Source organism: Xyrauchen texanus, chromosome 12 (assembly GCF_025860055.1).
Source record: "Xyrauchen texanus isolate HMW12.3.18 chromosome 12, RBS_HiC_50CHRs, whole genome shotgun sequence".
Lineage (NCBI taxonomy): Eukaryota > Metazoa > Chordata > Actinopteri > Cypriniformes > Catostomidae > Xyrauchen > Xyrauchen texanus.
In genome coordinates this window covers 47,991,937-48,015,058 of record NC_068287.1, presented here as the reverse complement: position 1 = coordinate 48,015,058, position 23,122 = coordinate 47,991,937, and the positions used below count along the sequence as shown (strand labels likewise).

At 40.1% G+C, this 23,122-nt stretch overlaps 1 protein-coding gene across 1 annotated transcript in view; it reads right to left on the bottom strand.

Moving 5' to 3' along the window:
• The window catches only part of LOC127652407 (uncharacterized), a 746,522-nt gene that overhangs the window by 189,229 nt on the left and 534,171 nt on the right, over nt 1–23,122 (bottom strand). Inside the window, exons 18-19 of the mRNA XM_052138529.1 lie at nt 21,832–22,002; nt 20,762–20,938 (exon numbers count right to left, since the gene is read on the bottom strand). Coding sequence (XP_051994489.1) covers nt 20,762–20,938; nt 21,832–22,002 — 348 coding nt within the window. The remainder of the gene's footprint in view (nt 1–20,761; nt 20,939–21,831; nt 22,003–23,122) is intronic.

Below are 23,122 nucleotides of genomic sequence, written 5' to 3'. Positions count from 1 at the left end.
GAGGAAGGAGGGCAGGGACTAATTCATCTCTCCAGTAGGGGCGCTGCTTTCCGACTCCAGTTTATTCAGAGACTCCTTGTTGGGCCCGTAGATCTTGTTTGGAGACCCTTAGCCCTAACCACATTGACTCGAGGCAGGAATTTGGGTCTTGCTGAGCCTTTGTTTTTGATGGAAGTGAGTGCTCATAAACTGAATAATCTCCCAAAGTTTTACCATGGATGTTCCAAAAAACGATAATGACAAGTTATGAGTCCCTGTCATCAGAATCAGAATCAGAAAAAGCTTTATTGCCAAGTAAGTTTTTTATGCATACAAGGACTTTGTTTTGGTGTTGTAGGTGCGTGTCACACTCTAAATATAAGAAACAAGTATTCAAATATAAGCAATATAAATATGTCCACACAGTATATATTAAAAGTAAGAATAAAAATAAAAGAGAGCAGTAAAGTAGAGTAAGTACAGTGGCATGTAGAGCCAGAGGTGGAGTGTGGAGAGTGTCAGGGTGGGCCTTTTTGATAAGGCAAGTGGCGGATGGGAAGAAACTGTTCTTGTAGCGTGAGGTTTTTGTCCTGATGGACCTCAGCCTTCTGCCAGAGGGGATTGTCTCAAAGAGATTGTGGCCAGGGTGTGAGAGATCAGCCACAATCTTTCCAGCACGCTTCAGGGTCCTGGAGGCATACAGGTCCTGGAGCGGCGGCAGATTGCAGCCAATCACCTTCTCTGCAGACCAGATTCAATTCAATTCAATTCAATTTTATTTGTATAGCACCTTTCACAACACACATCGTTTCAAAGCAGCTTTACAGAATATCAGCATTAACAGACGATAAAAACTGTAATGTCTATAAAGTCGATTAATCATCATTGTGTAATTTAGATAAAATTTGATTTTTAATAGTTTAAAAATAATTAAATGATAATTGTATTAATAACTATGTAAGCTCTAACAGATGACACGCTGCAGTCTGCCCTTGTCCTTGGCAGTAGTAGCAGCATACCAGATAGTGATAGAGGATGTGAGGATGGACTCGATGATGGCTGTGTAGAAGTGCACCATCATTGTCTTTGGCAGGTTGAATTTCTTCACCTTTAAGGTGGGCATTGGTGGGGGTGCCCAGGCCCCTGCTGAATTGGAGGTAATGCACTGTAGCTGTTGGATGGTGTCATGGAGGAAGGTTACAGGTCTGTCCCTTTGTCTTTCAAAGCGGCAGTAGAACTTGTTCAGGTCGTTGGCTAGGCATCGGTCGTTGATGGCATGGGGGGCTTTAGGCTTGTAGTTGATCTGCCTGAGCACTTTCCAGACAGACACCGAGTCGTTGGCTGAGAGCTGGTGTTGGAGCTTCTCAGAGTACCGTTGTTTCGCCTCTTTCACCACCTTGTTAAACTTGTACTTCGCCTCTTTAAATCTGTCTTTGTACCTACTCCTGAAGGCCTCTTCCTTATTAAACCTTAACCTTCTGAGTTTGGCTGTAAACCAGGGTTTGTCATTATTGTAACTCACCCTGGTGCGTGATGGAACACAGCAGTCTTCACAGAAGCTGATATATGACGTCACAGCCTCTGTGTACTCATCCAGACTGTTTGTAGCAGTCCTGAACACGTCCCAGTCAGTGGAGTCAAAATACGTCTGGAGATCATCCACAGCCTCACTGGTCCACTTCCTTGATGTCCTCACTACAGGTTTGCAGAGCTTTAGTTTCTGCCTGTACTCAGGAATCAGATGGACCATGAAGTGCAGCACGGGGGACGGCATGATAAGCATTCCTGACTGTGGTGTAACAGTGATCCAGAATGTTCCCTTTAATAAACTGTCTGAATTTAGGGAGTTCATGAGTGAGGTTTCCTTTGTTAAAATCACCAAGGACAATAACTAAAGAGTCCGGGTTGGTCCGCTTCACACACAGTATCTGGTCGGCAAGCATGCGCTGTGCGACCAGCACGTTGGCCCGCGGCGGGATGTAAACACCGACCAGAATGAATGAACCAAACTCATAGGGTGAATAAAAAGGCTTACAGTTTATGATGAAAGATTCCAGGTCAATCCAGTGCTGCTGGATCACGGTCACATCGTTGCACCAACTGCTGTTGAAGTAAAAACAGATTCCTCCACCTTTAGTTTTGCCGGAAAGTTCTGTGTCTCTGTCCGCTCTGTAAATTTGGAAGCCTGCCAGCTGCAGCTCAGAGTCCGGTATTAATCCACAAAGCCACGTCTACGTGAAGCACAAAACAGTAGATGAAGAAAAGTCCCTGTTTTTCCTCAACAGCAGTTGTAATTCCTCCAGTTTGTTGGGCAGTGAACACACGTTAGAGAGAAATATTCCCGGTAATGGTGTGCATAATCCTCGCTGGCGAAGACGCACAAGCTCACCAGCCTGTTTCCCTCTCCTTCGGTGTTTCACAGCATGAGCAAAGGTGAGTGCACCTTTGACCAGAATGTCCAAAATTTCCAGTGTAGGGAGAAGAAAAGTAGGAAATAAGTCCTTTGGTGTTGTTCCACTGATGTTCACGAGCTCATCTCTGGTGAAAGAGCTCCCAGTACCATCGCAAAAAACAGAGTTAAAACACAAAACAAAACAATGTGCACATTCACACCGAGGCGGCCGTCTGTGGCGCCATCTTGAGTATAGTATCATGGCTGTTGAGTAGTGCACTTGGCTCAATGTAGAAAAAGAACAGGTCCCTCCATGATGCAGTTGTTCTGTTCGGCTGGGATTGTCACACTGGGACATGTGGTTGATCTATGTGGACCTAATGCGATTAGATACATAATGGCGGCGCGTGTACAACGCGAGGCTCAGCATCTCTCCAGATTTTGCAAATTAGTTATTATTTACCTAGTTATTTTTAGCTAAGTTGTTCATCACAACTCAGCACTAACTTCATACATCCGCCACACACTATTGGACTTCAAACTTCGCTGCACAAACACCGCAGTGGATACAAAATCAGACCTCCATCTGCTACCTCCAGAGTTACTCCGGTCCCCGGACTCAAGTGAGTCAGCCAGTCTGACAGGAAATGCCCGTCGCCGTGAGCGTAAACAAAGACGGGGTAAGCAGGGTGGCCTTCGGGCTAAGCTAAAGCTAAACCCACATCGTCCAGCGCTACCGAGCATCGGTCTCTGGCAAATAAGATCGACGAACTACGGCTACGATTACTCAGCAAATGTTTTTGGACTGCAACGTTATGGTTTTCACGGAAACTTGGCTCAATAGCACCATTCCAACCAGCACGATTGAGCTAGAGGGGCGCAGTATCCATAGAGCTGACAGAACGGCTGTGGACTCTCCTCCAAAGGTGGAGGTGTTTGCATCTATGTGCACCGATGCTGTTATTACCAAATCCCACTGTTCTGCTGATACTGAGTACCTCTTTATCAAGTGCAGACCCTTTTACCTGCCCCGTGAATTTACATCTACCATAATCGCTGCAGTATATGTATCCCCAGATGCTAATGCTAAGCTAGCCATGAAGGAACTCTGTTCTGTTGTTAGTGAACTGCAAACAACGCATCCAGACGGAGCTTTTATCATTGCTGGCGATTTCAATCACGCCAATTTGAGGACAGCACTCCCCAAAATGTATAAAAAAAATTTTTGCCCTACAAGAAGAGACAACACTCTTGATGATGTTTATACAAACATTTCTAATGCCTACAAAGCCACCCCCCTCCCCCATGTTGGAGAATCCGATCACTTATCACTGTTCCTATTCCCAAAATACACCCCCATCATCAAATGTGTGAAACCCACAGTGAGGACTGTAAAAGTGTGGCTGGAAGGAGGAGACTCTTCACTACAGCATGAGTTCCAGAACACTGACTGGAATGTGTTTGCTTCTCAGGCCAACCTGGACTCCCACACCGACATTAACAGCTACACAAATTCTGTTCTGCAACACATCAATAGGTGTGTCGACATGGTAACCACCCATAAAACATACCCCAATCAGAAACCCTGGATGAACAAGGAAGTCCGACTCCTGCTGAAAGCACGTGATGCTGCTTTCAGATCTGGTGACCGGGAAGCCTAAACTTTATCCAGGGCAAGTCTGAAGAGGGGAATTAAAGCAGCAAAATACAACTGCAAACTGCGGATTGAGGAAAATTTTCCAAACAATGACCCTCGACGTATGTGGACAGGCATCCATGACCTCACAAACTATAAACCAAAACATTTTCCTCCAGTGACGTGTGCTCCACCCTGAGCAGAGCGAAGGCACATAAAGCTGCGGGCTGTAGTGAATCAGCTCTATGAAATATGAATAATCAATCATGCCCTTTTTAGAAAGGGGTAAGGATACTTAATGTATCAAATAATGAGACTAAGTTTGATACTTGCATGTCCCATTTGAATTAAACTGTCCTGATACAATTTGTTGAGGCTCCAGTTGATCTTTGATGATGTTGTCTTGATGAGAGAGAACCAGTGGGAGTCAGAGGATCTTTGGTGAATGGAAAGACAAGGCCGTAGCCTGGCGCACGCTTGGGAGTCCTTGGGGGCCTTCTAGTTCAGCATCATCTTCATTAGGACTTCTCAGGAAGGACCCAGAGAGTAAGAGAGCATGAGGCTCAGAGAGCTAAGAGGACCAGAAAGCAAGAGGACAGGAAGCAAGAGAGCAGGAAGCAAGAGGGAGAGAAGGGCCGTTGTGGATGCAATTTATAACCTTAGAAAACGTGTCCCACCTCTCATTGGCTCGACCAATAAGAAGGGTGGAAGTTCCAGGCGGGAATTTGGTTTATTGCTCTTTGTTCTAAGGGTGCTCATGGCAACTAGGAAATATTCTTGTAATACTAATATGTTGTTGTTATCGACATATGTACACAGTCATTTCGATCTTCAAAATACCAAGTTATAGAGACCAAATATACCACACATATGATTTCGGTTAACCATAGTATGCAAAGTCTGAAACATTAACCCATTAGAGTTTGCAAGAAAACATAGACCAAACAACATAAAGGGAAATCATGAGATGGAACATTAGATACATGTCAATACATTTATCACAGGGATATATATATAGAATATATAGGATTAAAAGGGTTAATTTCTCCTTCTCAGTAAGAATTTAGTGAGAGTCAGCACTCTGAACATTCCTTTGGAGGTCGTAAAAGTCCCCTTTATTTTGGGCATGACATGGTTCCTTTGTCCCGTCAAGGCTCATTTGCATCCTTTATGACTCGGGGTCCGGACTTTGGTTTGAATAACTCAAAAGATGGTAAAACATAGCAGAACACAATTCTAAGGTAATCTTATATTCATATTCAGCTAGGACAAGTCGTAAGGTTTAATTTGATACCAAGAAACGTGTATTTAGTACACTTAGAAGTGGATATACACTCTTAGGCTATTAAATATGAGGCCTCAGAGTTTAAAACACACAACGAAACAGCTCTAACGAGTTTTACATACATCAGAAATACACAACATACAGGGATTACACGTATTTCCTTAAGAATAAACATTTAGAGGTTTTAACTGAAAGACACACACACATTTTTACGTTCAAAGTCTCACATGGCTTTTCTCACATGGGGAAGGGGGTTTTAGCAGGCACGAGGATTTTCTGTCAATAGTTCATTGTCCTCCACAGACTAGCGGGCGCCATGTCTGTGATCTTACAGGGATTTCTTTGTATTCATGAATCAATGAAGTCACTGATCCTCCGCCATACTTTACAGGGCCCTGATGGCATTCCGGGCAGAGTGCTCAGGGCCTGTGCAGAACAGCTGGCTGATGTCTTCACCAACATTTTCAACCTCTACTTGGCCCAGGCCATTGTCCCCACCTGCTTCAAAACAGCCACCATTGTACCAGTACCAAAGCATGCTGCAGCAGTGGCCCTCAACGACTTCCGCCCCGTTGCTCTTACTCCCATCATAGTGAAGTGTTTTGAGAGGCTGGTCCTCTCCCACCTGAAAACATGTCTGCCCCAACACTGGACCCATATCAGTTCGCCTACAAACCCAACAGGTCGCCTCAGCTCTTCAACCCGCCCTGACTCACTTGGACAAAAATAACATGTATGTCAGGATGCGATTCATTGATTTCAGTTCTGCCTTCAATACTGTGATCCCATCCAAGCTGATCTCCAAGCTCACTGATCTTGGCATTAGCCCCTCCCTCTGCAACTGGACCCTGGACTTCCTCACTAACAGACCACAGTCTGTTAGGATAAGCAACAACAAATCCTCCACCCTCAATTTGAACACTGGTGCACCACAGGGCTGTGTGCTGAGTCCAATCCTCTACTCCCTCTTCACCCTCGACTGCATACCTGAGTATGGCTCCAACTCCATAATCAAGTTTGCGGATGACACCACGGTGGTAGGTCTGATCAGTGGCGAGGATGAGACAGCCTACAGGGAAGAGGTACAGCACCTGGTACTGTGGTGTGCCAACAACAATCTCACACTCAACACCCAGAAGACCAAGGAACTGATTGTGGACTACCAGCGGACTAGGAAAGGACACACACACACGCTCTCATCTACATTGATGGGGACGAAGTGAAGCGTGTGACCAGCTTCAAGTTCCTGGGTGTCCATATCTCTGAGGATCTTTCCTGGACCTACAACACCTCCACTCTTATTAAAAATGCGCAACAATGCCTTTACTTCCTTAGGAAGCTAAGGAAAGCTCACCTGTCCCCCCATATCCTGCTGAATTTTTACCGCTGCACTATTGAAAGTATCCTAACAAACTGCATCACAGTGTGGTATGGCAACTGCACTGTCTCAGATCAGAAGGCTTCCAGCGGGTGGTGAAAACTGCCCAATACGTCACTGGTGTCCAGCTACCCTACCATCAATAACATTCACAATAAACGCTGCCTAAGGAGGGTGAGAAGCATTATCAAAGACACCTCTCACCCCAACCACGGTCTGTTTACTCCTCTCCCATCTGGGAGACGCTATAGGAGTATTCGCTGTCGCACCAGCAGACTCAGGAACAGTTTCTTTCCCTCCGCTGTCAGCCTACTGTACTCTAAACTCAGGCGCTGAACACTACATCCCACCCCAACTTCATATTTGTATTTTTCTTTTATTAATTTATATATATTAATTAAATGTTTAATTTTCGCACATTCCCTTCCACATTTCTTGCACATAACGTCTACTGATGCTGCTTGCACTGTTATGGTCACCGGCCATATACATATATTTACACACTTACATACCTATACCTTATTCTGTACAATGAACCTTCAGTTTATGCATCTTCATTTGCACCTTGTACTGTATTATAGACATTTGCATTGAGCTGGTCTCTGCTTCTCTACATCATAACTTTGCACTCAAAAACCCATATTGTATATACTTATATACACTCACCTAAAGGATTATTAGGAACACCATACTAATACTGTGTTTGACCCCCTTTCGCCTTCAGAACTGCCTTAATTCTACGTGGCATTGATTCAACAAGGTGCTGAAAGCATTCTTTAGAAATGTTGGCCCATATTGATAGGATAGCATCTTGCAGTTGATGGAGATTTGTGGGATGCACATCCAGGGCACGAAGCTCCCGTTCCACCACATCCCAAAGATGCTCTATTGGGTTGAGATCTGGTGACTGTGGGGACCATTTTAGTACAGTGAACTCATTGTCATGTTCAAGAAACCAATTTGAAATGATTCGAGCTGTGTGACATGGTGCATTATCCTGCTGGAATTAGCCATCAGAGGATGGGTACATGGTGGCCATAAAGGGATGGACATGGTCAGAAACAATGCTCAGGTAGGCCGTGGCATTTAAACGATGCCCAATTGGCACTAAGGGGCCTAAAGTGTGCCAAGAAAACATCCCCCACACCATTACACCACCACCACCAGCCTGCACAGTGGTAACAAGGCATGATGGATCCATGTTCTCATTCTGTTTACGGCAAATTCTGACTCTACCATCTGAATGTCTCAACAGAAATCGAGACTCATCAGACCAGGCAACATTTTTCCAGTCTTCAACTGTCCAATTTTGGTGAGCTCTTGCAAATTGTAGCCTCTTTTTCCTATTTGTAGTGGAGATGAGTGGTACCCGGTGGGGTCTTCTGCTGTTGTAGCCCATCCGCCTCAAGGTTGTGCGTGTTGTGGCTTCACAAATGCTTTGCTGCATACCTCGGTTGTAACGAGTGGTTATTTCAGGCAAAGTTGCTCTTCTATCAGCTTGAATCAGTCGGCCCATTCTCCTCTGACCTCTAGCATCAACAAGGCATTTTCGCCCACAGGACTGCCGCATACTGGATGTTTTTCCCTTTTCACACCATTCTTTGTAAACCCTAGAAATGGTTGTGCGTGAAAATCCCAGTAACTGAGCAGATTGTGAAATACTCAGACCGGCCCGTCTGGCACCAACAACCATGCCACGCATGGTTAAATTGCTTAAATCACCTTTCTTTCCCATTCTGACATTCAGTTTGGAGTTCAGGAGATTGTCTTGACCAGGACCACACCCCTAAATGCATTGAAGCAACTGCCATGTGATTGGTTGATTAGATAATTGCATTAATGAGAAATTGAACAGGTGTTCCTAATAATCCTTTAGGTGAGTGTATATATATATATATATATATAAATATGTAAGTATATACAATATGGGTTTTTATATATAAACCTACTGTATATACATATTGCTATTTGCACTTCTGGTTAGATGCTATCTTCATTTCATTGGCTCTGTACTTGTATTTTGCACAATGACAATAAAGTTGAATCTAATCTAATCTAAGTTGCTCAACGCTGCAGGTCTAGCCTCTCATGTGGGAGTTAGATCCATCAGGATCATAAATCAACTGCTCACCACTTGGAAGCATGAACTTACAGAGACTGAACTATCTTTGCTAAATGACTACTGTAATGGACACTGCCAACCAGTTGTTGATGATTCTTTTCCTGCATTTACTCTTTTTCCTGATTTTAGAGACTGTACCGGTCAACTGTTAAGAGTCCAGAGAGACTCTAACAAATGAGTTTGATAGCATGGAAGGAAAAGTAATGTATCAAATGTTTGTTAAAGATTTAAACAAAAGTAAACTAAGTGGAAGGGCTTACACTCTTTGGAGAGCTCATTTAGGGCTTGACAATGAGGTCAGATCTGTATGGAGAGCATTATACAAACCACCGTTGACAAAAGGGTAGGATATCTACAATGGAGAATCCTACACGGTATTGTGGCTCTCAATGATTTTATTTCTGTTATAAATCCCAATGCAAGTAAAAATATCCTTTTTGTTTGCAGAGAGAAACAGTTTATCAATGTTTTTTGGATTGTAGCAGACTATGTTCTGATTTTCTGAATGAGTTTTCTCTCTTTTTCTTCTTTATTTATTTATTTATTTATTTATTTTCTTTTTGATTGTTTTTGTTTGTTTGATTTGGGTCGCGTGGGGTTTTTTCCCCCTTGTGTGACCATGGCGGACTCCTGAGCTGGGTTTCTAAAGAATCTCACGCGGCGTCATGGTGTTAAAGTGGCGTCCGCGGTGAGTGTTGAAGATTGTTGTTTGGTGATGGGAGATGTTGTTGGCCACAACAGTATTTTTTCGGCATCTAAAATGAAAAGTGCTGTTGTGTTTTTTTTTATTTGACGGAAGAGGCAAACAAATTAGTGGAGAAGGGAATTGTTGTAAATAATCTCTTTACACCTGTTCTTCCACTTTCAACACCTTCAAAAAAGGTTATATTGTCTAATATTCCACCTTTTGTTTCTGATGATACACTGGTCAAGATCTTGTCCCGCTATGGAAAGTTGGTTTCACCGATTAAGAAACTGTTAAAACATAATTTCTTTTAGAAGATTTGTCAACATGATTTTCAAAGACAGCAAAGAACTTGACTTTAACATTAAGGTTGACAACTTTTTGTATGCCACAACTGATAAGATGAAATGTTTTGGCTGTGGTGGGGTAGGTCATCTAATTCGGCTTGCCCTGAAAGGAATAAAGAGGATCATCTGTCAACTGACGGACAAAATATGAGGGAGACTAATAGTGATGATGAGGAAAGGCTTGAGTCAGGGACCTCTAATGCTCCCATCTTGAATGTGAATAATCGGACTGTTGTGGGGAACGATGGAAGTGTTTCTGAGGCTCAGGATGTAGGTTCTGAGGACACTGCACCAGTAGTGATTTTACAGGAAGGTGGGTTGGAAGTTAATGCTGTAGCAAGTGAAGGAGTCAGTGATATCACTGCTGAGTCAGCTTTGACAAAGGGTAGAAGTGATAATGTGAAGGGGCAATCATTTGAACTTTGTGATGATGCTGATCTGGAATCAGATAAAACTGAGTTCAAAGTTCCAGTTAAAAGAAAAAATATTTTAAAGTGTTCACAGACCACATCTCAAAGACTGCAAGATCATGTAGATTTACACTCTACAATATCAGGAAGATAAGACCTTTCCTCTCTGTACATGCCACACAACTGCTCGTTCAGTCCCTTGTCATAACTAGACTGGACTACTGTAACGCTCTCATCGAAGGCCTCCCTGCATGTGCTATTAGACTTCTCCAAATGATCCAGAATGCAGCAGCACGTCTGTTCTTTAATGAACCTAAGAGAGCTCATGTTACACCACTCTTTGTCTCTCTCCACTGGCTGCCGGTTCATGCACATATTAAATTCAAGGCCCTGATGCTGGCATATAAAACAGTCACTGGGTCGGCTCCAGCATACCTAAAAACATTTATGCAGAAGCCTGCAGTCAGCTAAGGAACGTCGCTTGTCATACCAAAACAAAGAGGCACCAAAACACTTTAACGGACTTTCAGTTTCATCACACCACATTGGTGGAATGAACTTCCCAATGCAAACTGTGAAGCTGATTCACTCTCTATCTTCAAAAAATGGCTAAAAACACATCTTTTCAAAGAGGACTTAAAGGGTAACTAAACACCTGCTCAGAGTCTGACTCCACCCACTAGCAATATTTGAAAATACTGGAAAAGTGGGCAGACCCCAGCGGGGATAGAGGGAACGAACCGAGTGCGGGGCTGAGCGGTGGGGGGCGCGCATCTGAGACTCGTAGTGACGGATTAATTGACAGAGCTGTCAGACTCTATGTTATTATTATTCCTCACACGGTCGCAAGACGACATGTACATGAATCTGGCGTGCTGAGCTGGATCCTGCTTACGTCAGCTGTCACCACTTACGTCACGAAGTACCGCATCAGCCAATAGGAAAATTCAACTGCAGTAGCCACCGTTCAACCTGAAGAGGGCAGCACTCAGACGTTTTTACACCATATATTGTAGAATTAAAACACTTTCTACACAAATGTCAAAAAAATTACTTGAATCAATGACCAGTACTAATAAAGCCCCATGCTTACAGATCATTAACTAAAAAAAGTTGGTTTAGGGTTTAGTTACCCTTTAACCAGTTACTGTTTTGTATACAATTCTGATGATAGTGAAACTTTGTAATATGGCACTTTTTGTACCACTGTCTCCTAAAGATGATTCGCTGATGTTCTTCCTCTTTTGTAAGTCGCTTTGGATAAAAGCGTCTGCCAAATGAATAAATGTACATGTAAATGTAAACAGAAAAAAATAATGTGGATGATGATGATGACAAAGAAGAGATGGAAAGTGGCAATGAATCTTCGGATTCAAGTTTTAGTTTTTCTCAAAGAGATTCATCCAGTGTGCAAGAGATTTTATGAAAAGAATGGAAATTTAGGAATTTGTGAAACTTTTGCTGATACTTCCTTGTCATCATGGAGAGCGCTCATGGTTGCATAGACAGACGCCACGGGAGAGCAAGTTAGATGTGGTGATGCTGCAGGAAACTCATAGTGATCTAAATAATGCATCTGATTGGGCTAGAGAATGGGGTGGCTTTTCGTTTCTAAGTCATAATACTTCACTTAGTGGTGGAGTAGCTATTCTTTTTACGAAACAAATGTAGCCCACATTCTTTTCAAGTAGAAGAAATAGTAAAAAGTAGACTTTTAAAAGTAAGAGCAAACTATGAAAAGAATGTTATTGTTTTTGTGTGTACTGTCCAGTCTCAGCAATAGAGAGAATGGCGTTTTTAAATATTTTGTGTTCTGTGTTACAAAAATGCAATCAAGAAGAGTTTTTATTTTTGGGAGGTGATTTTAACAGCACAGAAACTAATCTAGACAGGAATCATTTAGAACCTCATATGCCTTCTAGAACTCGATTGATTCAACTTAAGATGTTAAGATGCATGAATTGTGTTTGGAAATGCTTAAAGTGAATGCAGAAACAGTATACTTGGACTCATGTGTGATAAGAGTCATTTCTATGGCAAGATTGGACAGATTTGATGTTTTTAAACACCATTACAATCATAAGGAACTGTCACATTGTATCTGTTAGTTTTTCTGACAATTGCATGGTCAAATGTTCGGGTTTTATTCGTTTTATAAAACAATTCAACACTCCATTACTAAATGACAAATTAATTTTTTTTTGGGTGGATTTTAAAACTAAGAAAGGTTTTTATAACTCTGTACAATGATGGTGGGATGTAGGAAAAGCCCAAAATAAGCAGTTTTTTTTACGGTTTACTCGACACATCACTATAGAGACTAATTTTAGAATGAGTATCTTGGAGGCTGATATTTTAAAACTCCAAGAATTGGCAGAGTCTACTGGTACAAGAGGTTTCTTAGATCTTACGATCTGACTCTGGAACACTTTTGACAGATCTCTGTATCTCTGTGTCTTTCTGTGTGTCTCTCTCTCTCTTCAATGGGCTTTAAAACATTAAATTGTGCCAAACTGGGCCAAATAGTATATTAGAGAGATTGAGGACTCTGAGCTTCACAGCCAATGAAGTTTGATTGATAAAATCAAAACACTCTAAACTTCATACAAATGTAGTCAATAACACCTTCATGTAGCAATATCAGTTTTTTCAAAATCAAAAACATGAATTACATTTTTAATTTTTTTACCTTTTCATGAGTAGGCTGAATGTGGCCCAATCCCAAATTTGTTTACTCATTAGTAAAACTTTACAATAATGTTCTTGATGGGGGGTAATTTGTATGGCTTTATGATTTTATGACGGCTAACTTCATAATAAGATTGTAGACTGGGTGTGATGTGAACTGTCTATTGAAGCGTTTACCCCCCTTATTTTACTTTGTAATTAACATTTGAGAATACGAACTGCCTAAAACGTTTTATTAATTTTATTTTATGCACATTATAAAATGAAATTCTCTTTTTTTAACAGCCAGGACAGAATTTTCTAAGCAATAATATAAAGGTGCTGAATGGTTTATGTATTTATTGCGCCCTCTTGTGGACTAAGGAAACAATGTCAATTTAAAAATCAGCTGACTTTAAAATTTGAATATTAGTTCATATATATTAATATTTATATATTTACAGTGTTTCATTTAAAAAAGTACAATACATTTTCATTGTTCAGTCGGTATTTCTTATATTTGTAATAAAGTTCAGCACTATTTTAGTTTGAGTGTTATTTTTTCATTCAGGATCAATTTTAAAACTATCGGTTGATTAATCGGTTATCGGCAGGTACTGCCCAACATAGTTATATCTGTAAAATCCACTATCGGTCGACCTTTAGTATAAAAATCATTATGTCGATGGAGAGTCCTCATAATGATACCAAGGATACCAATGTGTGTGGTTGTGTATGTATGTGTGTGTGACAAACACATTGCCACCTAATGTAAACAAACATGGGTGGATTGGAATGATCATGTTTCACTGATATCTTGACTGCATATAGCTGAGCTGTTGTCTGTTATCGTGGTGTTTTTGTGACAATCTCTTTAAAGAAGAAGCGTACTGTGTGCTTGAAAAGACTATTCAGTTGCTGTTTGAGTTACTTATGATTGACATCAGAATGGCACCTAATGTAAACAGACATGGCTGTGAGGATCAGTGATCACATTTCGTATTTGAGTTATAAACTTTTATAGTGGTACTTTTGTGACCATTTGGATGTCTGTGTCATAAAATAATCATACCGTGTGCTTGAAAAGACTGTGTTAGTAATAGTTTGTGTGATTATAAATTACAGGCACTTGGGCAACACAGTTTAGTGTTTGCATGAAAGCGGACAGCACTGACTGTTGCAGAAACACAAATGTGTGACACTATTCTGAGGGGTCAGTCTAGAGCCCGACCGATAAAGGATTTTGAAGGCCGATACCGATACAAATATTTGTTGGGTTTAAAATCCGATAAACCGATATATCGGCCGATATTTTTTTTTTTTTTTTTTTTTTTTTTCAGAAACGTGCAACAAAACATTAACAGATTTCCCTAACATTAGTTATTTGTAGTTATTTATGAGTTTTAACTAAAATAATATGATAATGCATTTTAAAAAGAAACTTGTTTCTTTTATTGTCACAACAGAACAGAGGAACATCAAAATATATTAAAGTTCTGATAAATAAGTTATTTGTAGTTATTTATGAGTTTTAACTAAAATAATATGATAATGCATTTTAAAAAGAAACTTGTTTCTTTTATTGTCACAACAGAACAGAGGAACATCAAAATATATTAAAGTTCTGATAAATAAAATGTATAAAAATACAAACTTAAGATATGAAACGTAAAGTCCTTTGAACAAAAACACAAAAACAATAACAACCAAATCAAAGTTACCAGTATTAAAAGACTTGGTATAGCTTCATAAATATAACTTTAAACTATACTACTTATAAATTGCTAACAGTATATATGAGGTAGTGTACTGAATCAGTCAATCCTCAATAGCTCCAGTCCAGCAGAGGCAGGTTGTAGTACAAGAAGCAAAGTTTCTCTGCATTATCTCCTTTCAAAGAGCTTCGCCTATCCTCATAAATATTCCCTATGGTGCTGAACACTCTTTCGCTGACTCGTTAATGCTGCGGCTGAACGACAGTCTGCAACGCACACTTGGCGTCGTTGGATTCACACACATCATGTAAAAGAAAAGCTAACTTTGTCTTTTATGCACAAGATACGTTTGATACTTTTTCTCTGTCTAAATATTCACTCCTCGCAAGTCTAACTTACATTTTACAATGCAGGGACTGTAACTAGAGATATGCTAGTTATAAATACAGTAATAATCATTACTTTATTTAGGCAGAAAAAGTTTGTTGTGGTTTCCAAGCTCATTAATGTTAACGTTAGCGGTCTTCCACTGATGATAGTGGCATTAGCTAGCTTTGTGGTTAGCTAGTCTATGATGAGCCATAATTTAGCAATGGATAATGTCATACTGCAAATTGTAAAACATACATTTTTAATATAACAGGCCAAGGAGAGATGATACGTCTCATTGCTATAACTGTCACGCGCTATTAAAGAAATACTTCACAGGGCCTGAATTTCGTTTTTTAAACTGGGGGGGAATTCCCCTTACATGGGTCACATGGGGGATCTAAAGATTATTGGGGGTAACTTTTGATGCATTGCTAATTTCATCATCTTCATTTATTAATATATACAGATTTGTATTTACATGAATTGTGCATTTCCAGTTCTCAAAACAGTAAATAACAACAACAACAACAAAAACACACCATGCTCTTCTTCAAATTGACATTAAGACCTCAGTTTAAACTAGGCCTAGGCTATATATTAATGTCTCTCTATTTCAGTGTCGTTCATGTGTTTCAGTTCAGTTCAATTCTTTGCTTTTTTTTTTTTTAAACTTCATACAAAATACGCCATGCTCTCCTTCAAATTGATATTAAGAACTCAGTTTAAACTATATGTATTTATGTATATCAGTTTCAGAGTCTTTTTAATGCATTTCAGTTCAATATCAGTCACTTTTCCATTTCTTGTTACTTTTTTCATGTGACTTATATTAAGAGACAGCGCCGCGCACAAGCGCGTGCTCTCCCGTGGCGTCTGTCGTTGCTATGCAACCATGAGCGCTCTCCATGATGACAAGGAAGTATCAGCAAAAGATTAATTGATTTCTAGCTCTTGCTTTACTACTAGATATATTTATGGAGATGAATAATAAGGCGCCCTGTACAGCTATCATGATCAGCTGTTCGGCCGAGAATTCAATGTTGTTACGCTGTAAGCTGATCAGTTGGTTCGTTGCTGCCGCGCTCTATCACTCGCACACCATAAAAAGCAAAATGGTTTTTAATGTTTCAATTGTGTGATTAAAATGACATTATTTGGAAGCGGATAATTTCTTCACAAACAGCTCATTATGACTCAATGTTAGAATGCTGCACCTACACTCGATAGTGTGGATAAGATCAGCGCAGAGCACTGCATTGACCGCGTGAAACATGATCTGTCTGTAACAGGGCTCAGCGGAAGAGAATGCCGGTCCAGCGCTGATTGAGGTATTAAATTCGAAAATAAAATACAGTTTGACATCTTTTTTCTCGCATCTGTGAATTTATTTTTTAATCATTTGCTCTGAGATGAAGCAAATATATTTGTGCGGAATTTCTCGACTACAAAAGCTAACCTTAGTGGAATGGCTTAAATTATCGCTAATCCCATGACCGAAATTCAAGCCCTGCTTCAGTCACATCGTCAAAAGTTAAAAGGACAGTCAGTCAACTACACTGTAACAACGTAACGTAATTATTACTAGCTAATTCCGCTTCACTCTCGGCTTATTTAACAGCAGCAAAACTGGACATAATAGTCACAAATTTTGTCATGCTTATTTGAGTTAAGAGAACTGATGGGGATGTTCTTTTATTTGTTATTCAAGCAATGTATGTGACCAACTCACCATGGCATGAACACACTTCACCGATGATCTCACTCATGGATAACTGATTCTCTGCCCGACTCTGGCTGGATCAGCAGATTGCAGGATGTGTGGCGCGTTATACACGAGTGTTGCCAACAGGGACGGTGTAGAGTGCCCTCTGGTGGACAAACTATACAACTCCAACACTCATGACATGGTTGAAGGGTGTTTCGTCCGTTTTTTTTATTTTTTTTTTTAATATTCATTTATCGGCCATTATAAACGCCGATACCGATAGTTTGGAAAATGCCTAATATCGGCCTGCCGATAAATCGGTCGAGCTCTAGGTCAGTCATTAACCATCAACAAATATGCAACAGTAAGTGTGAAAGGGTTAAGTGACAGATGCTTGAAGATTACTTTTTAGAAAATGTGTAAAATCAAAATTCTGATAACATTTCATGATTACAAAAATGTCCTCATTCTAATGAAACAGTATATGTCATCTGTGTGTATTTGTTAGGGATTTTAATTTGTTGAAAGGAATAAATACAGGTGCTATTTCAGCACATTCACTGGCCATTCAGTGTATTCAAGACCAAGTAGGGGATGAGTAGGGGTGTAAGCAGGGTTTTACAGCTCAACATACTTCAGTTTGTCCAGTGTGCAGTTTGGATCGTTGAGTCTCTTAGAGAGCAGTTTGACTCCTGATTCTCCTGGGTGATTGTAGCTCAGATCCAGCTCTCGTAGGTGTGAGGGGTTTGAACTCAGAGCTGAAGCCACAGAACAACAGCCAGCATCTGTCACCATACAGCCAGATAATCTACAAACACAAAGACATCAATCAGATAATCTACAATCACAAACAGCAACAGTCAAATAATCTACAAACACCAGTGGCGGCTGGTGATAATTTTTTTTGGGGGGGCGCTTTTTTTGTGGGCGAAAATAAATACAAAGCAGTACCAGAAAGCATGTTGACTACTTATAAATTGTGCTCTCCTTTCTTTCTGGCCAGCACATTTCTCAATGACTCTCTGATTAAAGTCAGTCATCTCAGTAACAAGTCTCTTTTCCATGGAGAGCAATGCCAGTGCATTCAGCCTCTCCTGGGTCATGGTGTTTCTGAGAAAAGTTTTTATTCTTTTCAAGGTTGAGAAGCACCTCTCAGCTTCAGCCGTGGTCTTGGGTGTGGTAATGAGAACGTTTAGGAGAGTCACAGTTTCGGAAAAGACTTCTTCGAGATTATTCTCCATAAACTTTGATTTGATTTGAAACAGCTGGAATAGGTCCACAGCACCACGGCAGGCTTTGAATTCTTCCTTGCTGTAGATGAGACTGAGCTCTGTCTTCAGCTTGCTTCCACTGAGCATCGGGTACGCTTTCATTGTGCTGCTCAATGCATCTTCAGGAAAGGTATCCAAACCTGTCCCCCTGCAACAAGGTGGCACAGACAAGGTGGTCTGTGAAGGAGAAACGCTCCCTAGTGTGTCCCAGGATGGTGTCACAGACCTATAGAGTTAATAATATATCTATATATATAAATGTAAGGTAGTAACCTGGAGTAGGCCACTAGTTGTCACAGTTGCAATGACTTTCAAAATAAAAATAGAGCCATTTGAGTTTGTGTCCCATACAAGACAGTAGTTTTTGATGGCTTCATATTTCATTTGATAATTTATTTTTATGTTGCCAATTTATTATTTCTGGGATGCTGTTGTAATATTAAGCATAAGGATTTATACCAAACAAAAAATGTTTTCTTGAGTCTGTAGAATATGATATGTGGGAAGGACATCTCTGCAGCACAACAATGTAAAATGGTATTTAGACTTATTTCTATAACAAACTCAACTCTGCTGCAATCCTTTCACGCGCTTTTAAATTGAGCGCCCGGCGCCTCTTTAATGGCCGAGAACCACTGCTTTCCTCACCAATGGTGTGGAGAGAGTTTCTTTTTTTTTTTTTTTTTTCAGCGAACTTCTTGTGAAAGGTTTTTTTTGTAAATCAATGACAGAGTTTGGTTTAACTGCTGCCTTTATCTCTGCGAAAGTGATCAGCCTAGCAAGGTTTTGGCGGAGTCACCTGCGCACTCGCAGAGCATAGAGCGTAAAGTTGAATGACAGGTGACGAAAACCAATCAGATTGGATAAAATAACATGTATCCAATTCTGATTCGCCAGGGACGCAGCAACCTGCGCCCGGAGGAGAATCTTTAAGAAACCAATTAGACACCAGCTTCAGGTCACATGCTGCCCGAAAATTGAAGGACTCAGATAGACATCCATTTGTCCGGCGTCCCTCGCACATTAAACCGCATGAAACATATTGAAAAACATAGAAAATAGTTTAAAGACAGTTTTTATTAAATGCTGATGCTCGTACTACCAGCCTGCACATCGTACGAGTAAACTATTTAATTTTTTTATTTTATTTCATTTTTATATCATTTTTGTATTCATGTATATTTCTGGAATTTTGATGGGGGCGGCGCACCAGCGCCCTCTATTGACAAGCCGCCACTGAAAAACACACATATTAACAGTCAGATAATAGTCTTGGTTACTGATGCAACCTATGTCTTTGATGGAGTGAACAAGATGTGTCAAAGTTGTGACACTAAGGGTTCGCTCTTAAGAGCCTTAATCACCTTTGCTTTATTCAGAAAAAGTACATTAAAATTGGTGAGTGGAATTTGCATGCCGCTCTTCCCCCCGGACATATGGGTATAAAAGGAGATGGCTCATTCAGACTAGTTCAGTGCATGTGTGTGTTCGTCCCCTCACCTTGCTGCTGGAATTATTTGAGACAGTTGGGTCATCAGGCTGGAACGATAGGTAGAGCTGCGATTCATATGCAATAATCAGTATGTTGAGTTCATTACTTGGCCAGTTGGAGTTGCCAATTCACACACACCAGTATAAGAGTGCGAACGCAGTCAAAAGTGTACAGCCGGTGTGCACATATTTACAGTAAGATTATATATATAAAAAAAAACATTATTTCTAAGCCCATTTTGTGTGTACGTAACATTTATATATCAGGCCCCTGGTACCTGTGAAGTACACAGAGACTGAACTCATATGGTGCATCTCAATCGGCCCTTGATCATAAGTCAGTGCACTGGTCATGGAGTCGTCCATTTCTAGGGTTGTCCCAGTCAAAAAATTGGTCCATTGCACTGAAACAGTCACTCCCCCAAAATACCAGAATGCACCGTATAAACCAGTGAGCATCACAGGTCTCTGTGTTCCCTTACCAGGTGAAATAGATATGTCAGAAATATATCACTTCTATAGACATCAATTGTATCCTCTCAGTCTAATAAAAGTTTACTCAAATAATACAATAATATTCAACCTGACTGGGTTCAAAAACACAAGTGTGTGAAGTTGCCAAATGCATAAATGTAAGTTGTAGTTTTTGCACACTGTTTATACAAATACTTTTGCAATATGAAAAAACATCATTCGCCCTTCTTTGTTTATTTAAAAACAAATAACTTGGTTATAAAATTGTTCTGGAAAACATCATTTCATTATTTGTAACTAAATGTTTATGTCTTGCTTTAAATATTTTGAATATACTTGGCTACAATGGCTGTTTGGTTGAAATCATGTTACTCTGATTATTTATATTATTACTCTCATGACATTTCAGAGCAAATACATAAATATTGATATATAAATACATTAAATAGGCAGAACATAATTGAGATATAATATGCAGTATATCACCTACCTGCAGTCACACTGACTCCTCTATTATATCATATTTCCTGTTGTTGCAGTGTATTGTATTGTTTTTGATTGTTTGTGGTATCAGAGCAAATTCTACTGTATATCTGCAGCAAGTTTTGTTCCTCATCTGAACATTTTAAGAAGATTGTTGTAAAGAACTGGTCAAAAATGAATGTTGTGATCATTTTGAACTGTGATGTCAGAATCAAAAGGACTTGATTTCCTTGAGAGGAATCAGATTCAGCAGAGGAAACCCATTCACATATACAGAGTATCCACAGCTATGAACCACAATATATTCATAACTTATATTCCAATGTAATAATGAACTGCAAACACAAACCTCAGTATCTCCAGTGTACAGTGAGGACTCTTCAGTGCATCAGAGAGCAGCTTCACTCCTGAATCCTGCAGGTCATTGTTACTGAAGTCCAGCTCTCTCAGACTTGAGGAGTTTGATGATTGTAGAACTGAAGACAAACTTTCACAGCACTGACCAGTGAATCTACAAGTTGCCAATCTAAACAAAGAACAAAATGATCAGAAAGTAGTTTTATACAACAGATTATTACAGAACTAGTCCCCCACAGTTTCAGAAGAACTGCACTTGTTTCTGTTACAATGATAAACTGAAGTCACTAAAGTCAGTGTCAAACTAGTCAACTCCAAACAACTCACTCTTGGCTGAGGGCATCACATTTATCGACTGTGATCGGTACATTGCTGAGATCTCGCTCTTTTTATAGACTCATAATGGCGGAGGGGTGACAGATGTGCCGAACTCTATTTCTGATTACCTTTCACATGGAGGTCACCGAAGTAACAACAGGAGTACCGTGTGAACATAAACAATTATAATAGTGATTTAGGATGGGATTCATGAAGTAACTTTATGCTGTGGATGTGTGTGATTGTGTGTTTAACCTCTCTGGGTTTGCCACAGCTTTCAGTGAGAAAAGGATTTCTGTTCAATAATAACAGACTGTTCTGCCTATGCTTTCTTATTTTATTAGTCATTTTAGTGTTGGAGAGTCACAGAAAACACCTTGGTAACAGAATCACTATGGATTACAATCAGTGTTTGTGATGATATGCGGCTGTGAGTGTGATTGCTGATGAAAACGTTCAGATCAGAGAATGACGTGTGGTCAGTTCTTCAGAAAAAGAAGCTCATTGGTTACTTGATGAGAACACAAAAGCCCTGCGACGGAGCATTGTTTTTTTTTTTACACATCAGAAATGCTTTCCTAGTTGTCAGAATCATTAACTCAGTAGGGAGACCTGTCAGTTAAGAGAATAATGACCTCTTGCTGGCAGATGCTAGCTGACGATTATGTAAATTAAGCTTATGACTGAAAATATGACAACATTTATTGTTTCAATGTCTGATAATTTCTACTGAAAATCACTGACCTCAATATCTCCAGTGTACATTGAGGACTCTTCAGTGCATCAGACAGCAGCTTCACTCCTGAATCCTGCAGGTTATTGTTACTCAGGTCCAGCTCTCTCAGGAAGTTTGATGATTGTAGAACTGAAGACAAACTTTCACAGCACTGACCAGTGAATCCACAACCTGACAATCTAAACATAAAACAAAATGATCAATGTATTTTATACAACAAAATATTCCAGAGTGAATACTCCACAGTTAGACAAGAAGTATTGTGACAGTCACTGAGCCATTTATTGTTTCAATGTCTGATTATTTCTACTGAAAATCGCTGACCTCAGTATCTCCAGTGTACAGTGAGGACTCTTCAGTGCATCAGAGAGCAGCTTCACTCCTGAATCCTGCAGGTTGTTGTTACTCAGGTCCAGCTCTCTCAGGGAGTTTGATGATTGTAGAACTGAAGACAAACTTTCACAGCACTCATCAGTGAGATTACAGCCTGCCAGTCTTTAACAGAGAATGAAATACAGCACAATAAGTAGATTGTATATTGATCAAATATTGAACATAGATATTCATTGATCCAGCTGTCTGTAAGAAAAAGCATATGGACAGGAGGACAGTGGAAGTTCAGGTTTATTTTTTTTCTTTAATCAAAAATGTATTGCTTTTCAAATATATATAACAATGTGTGCAGTACAAATGCAATAATTTATAGTTTGAACATCATTGCTCCCTTGTTCCCCCTTGCCACCCCTCCTTCCTTATGCATTCTGGCCTCTGACAGGTTTATATGCACAGTATCAAGGAAGTAATAAATCCAGTGTGACAAAGTGAGGGAATGTGGGGGTTGCCAGTGCAAAGCAAGCATTTTATGTCCAGAAAGCAACACTTGTTTCTGTTACAATGATAAACTGAAAGAGAATTCATCTTAAAACCATTTTGCGGATGAGTTCCTTCTGAACTGACTGATCCCCCAATTTTATTTAAGGCTGAATTATGTAATTTCTGTGCCACTAGCACCAACGAACGGAATTGCAAAAATACAATTTGTTTTCAAAACATCTTTCTGAACATGACCCCCCATCTGCTGTTTATTGTACAAGCATATAGTCCCATCTCACACCATTGGTTGAGTCAGTGCTGTTGTGACGGGTCGCTAAAAAACAAACATGGGAAGTTTCATAGTGCCACAGAAACACAGTGTTTACAAGTTTCAAGAAAAGTAAGCTCAATGATATTTGTCTCTGCATATCAAGATAGGATTGGAGAAATTATTTTTACACAGAACAAGTTACATATCAGCTTTAA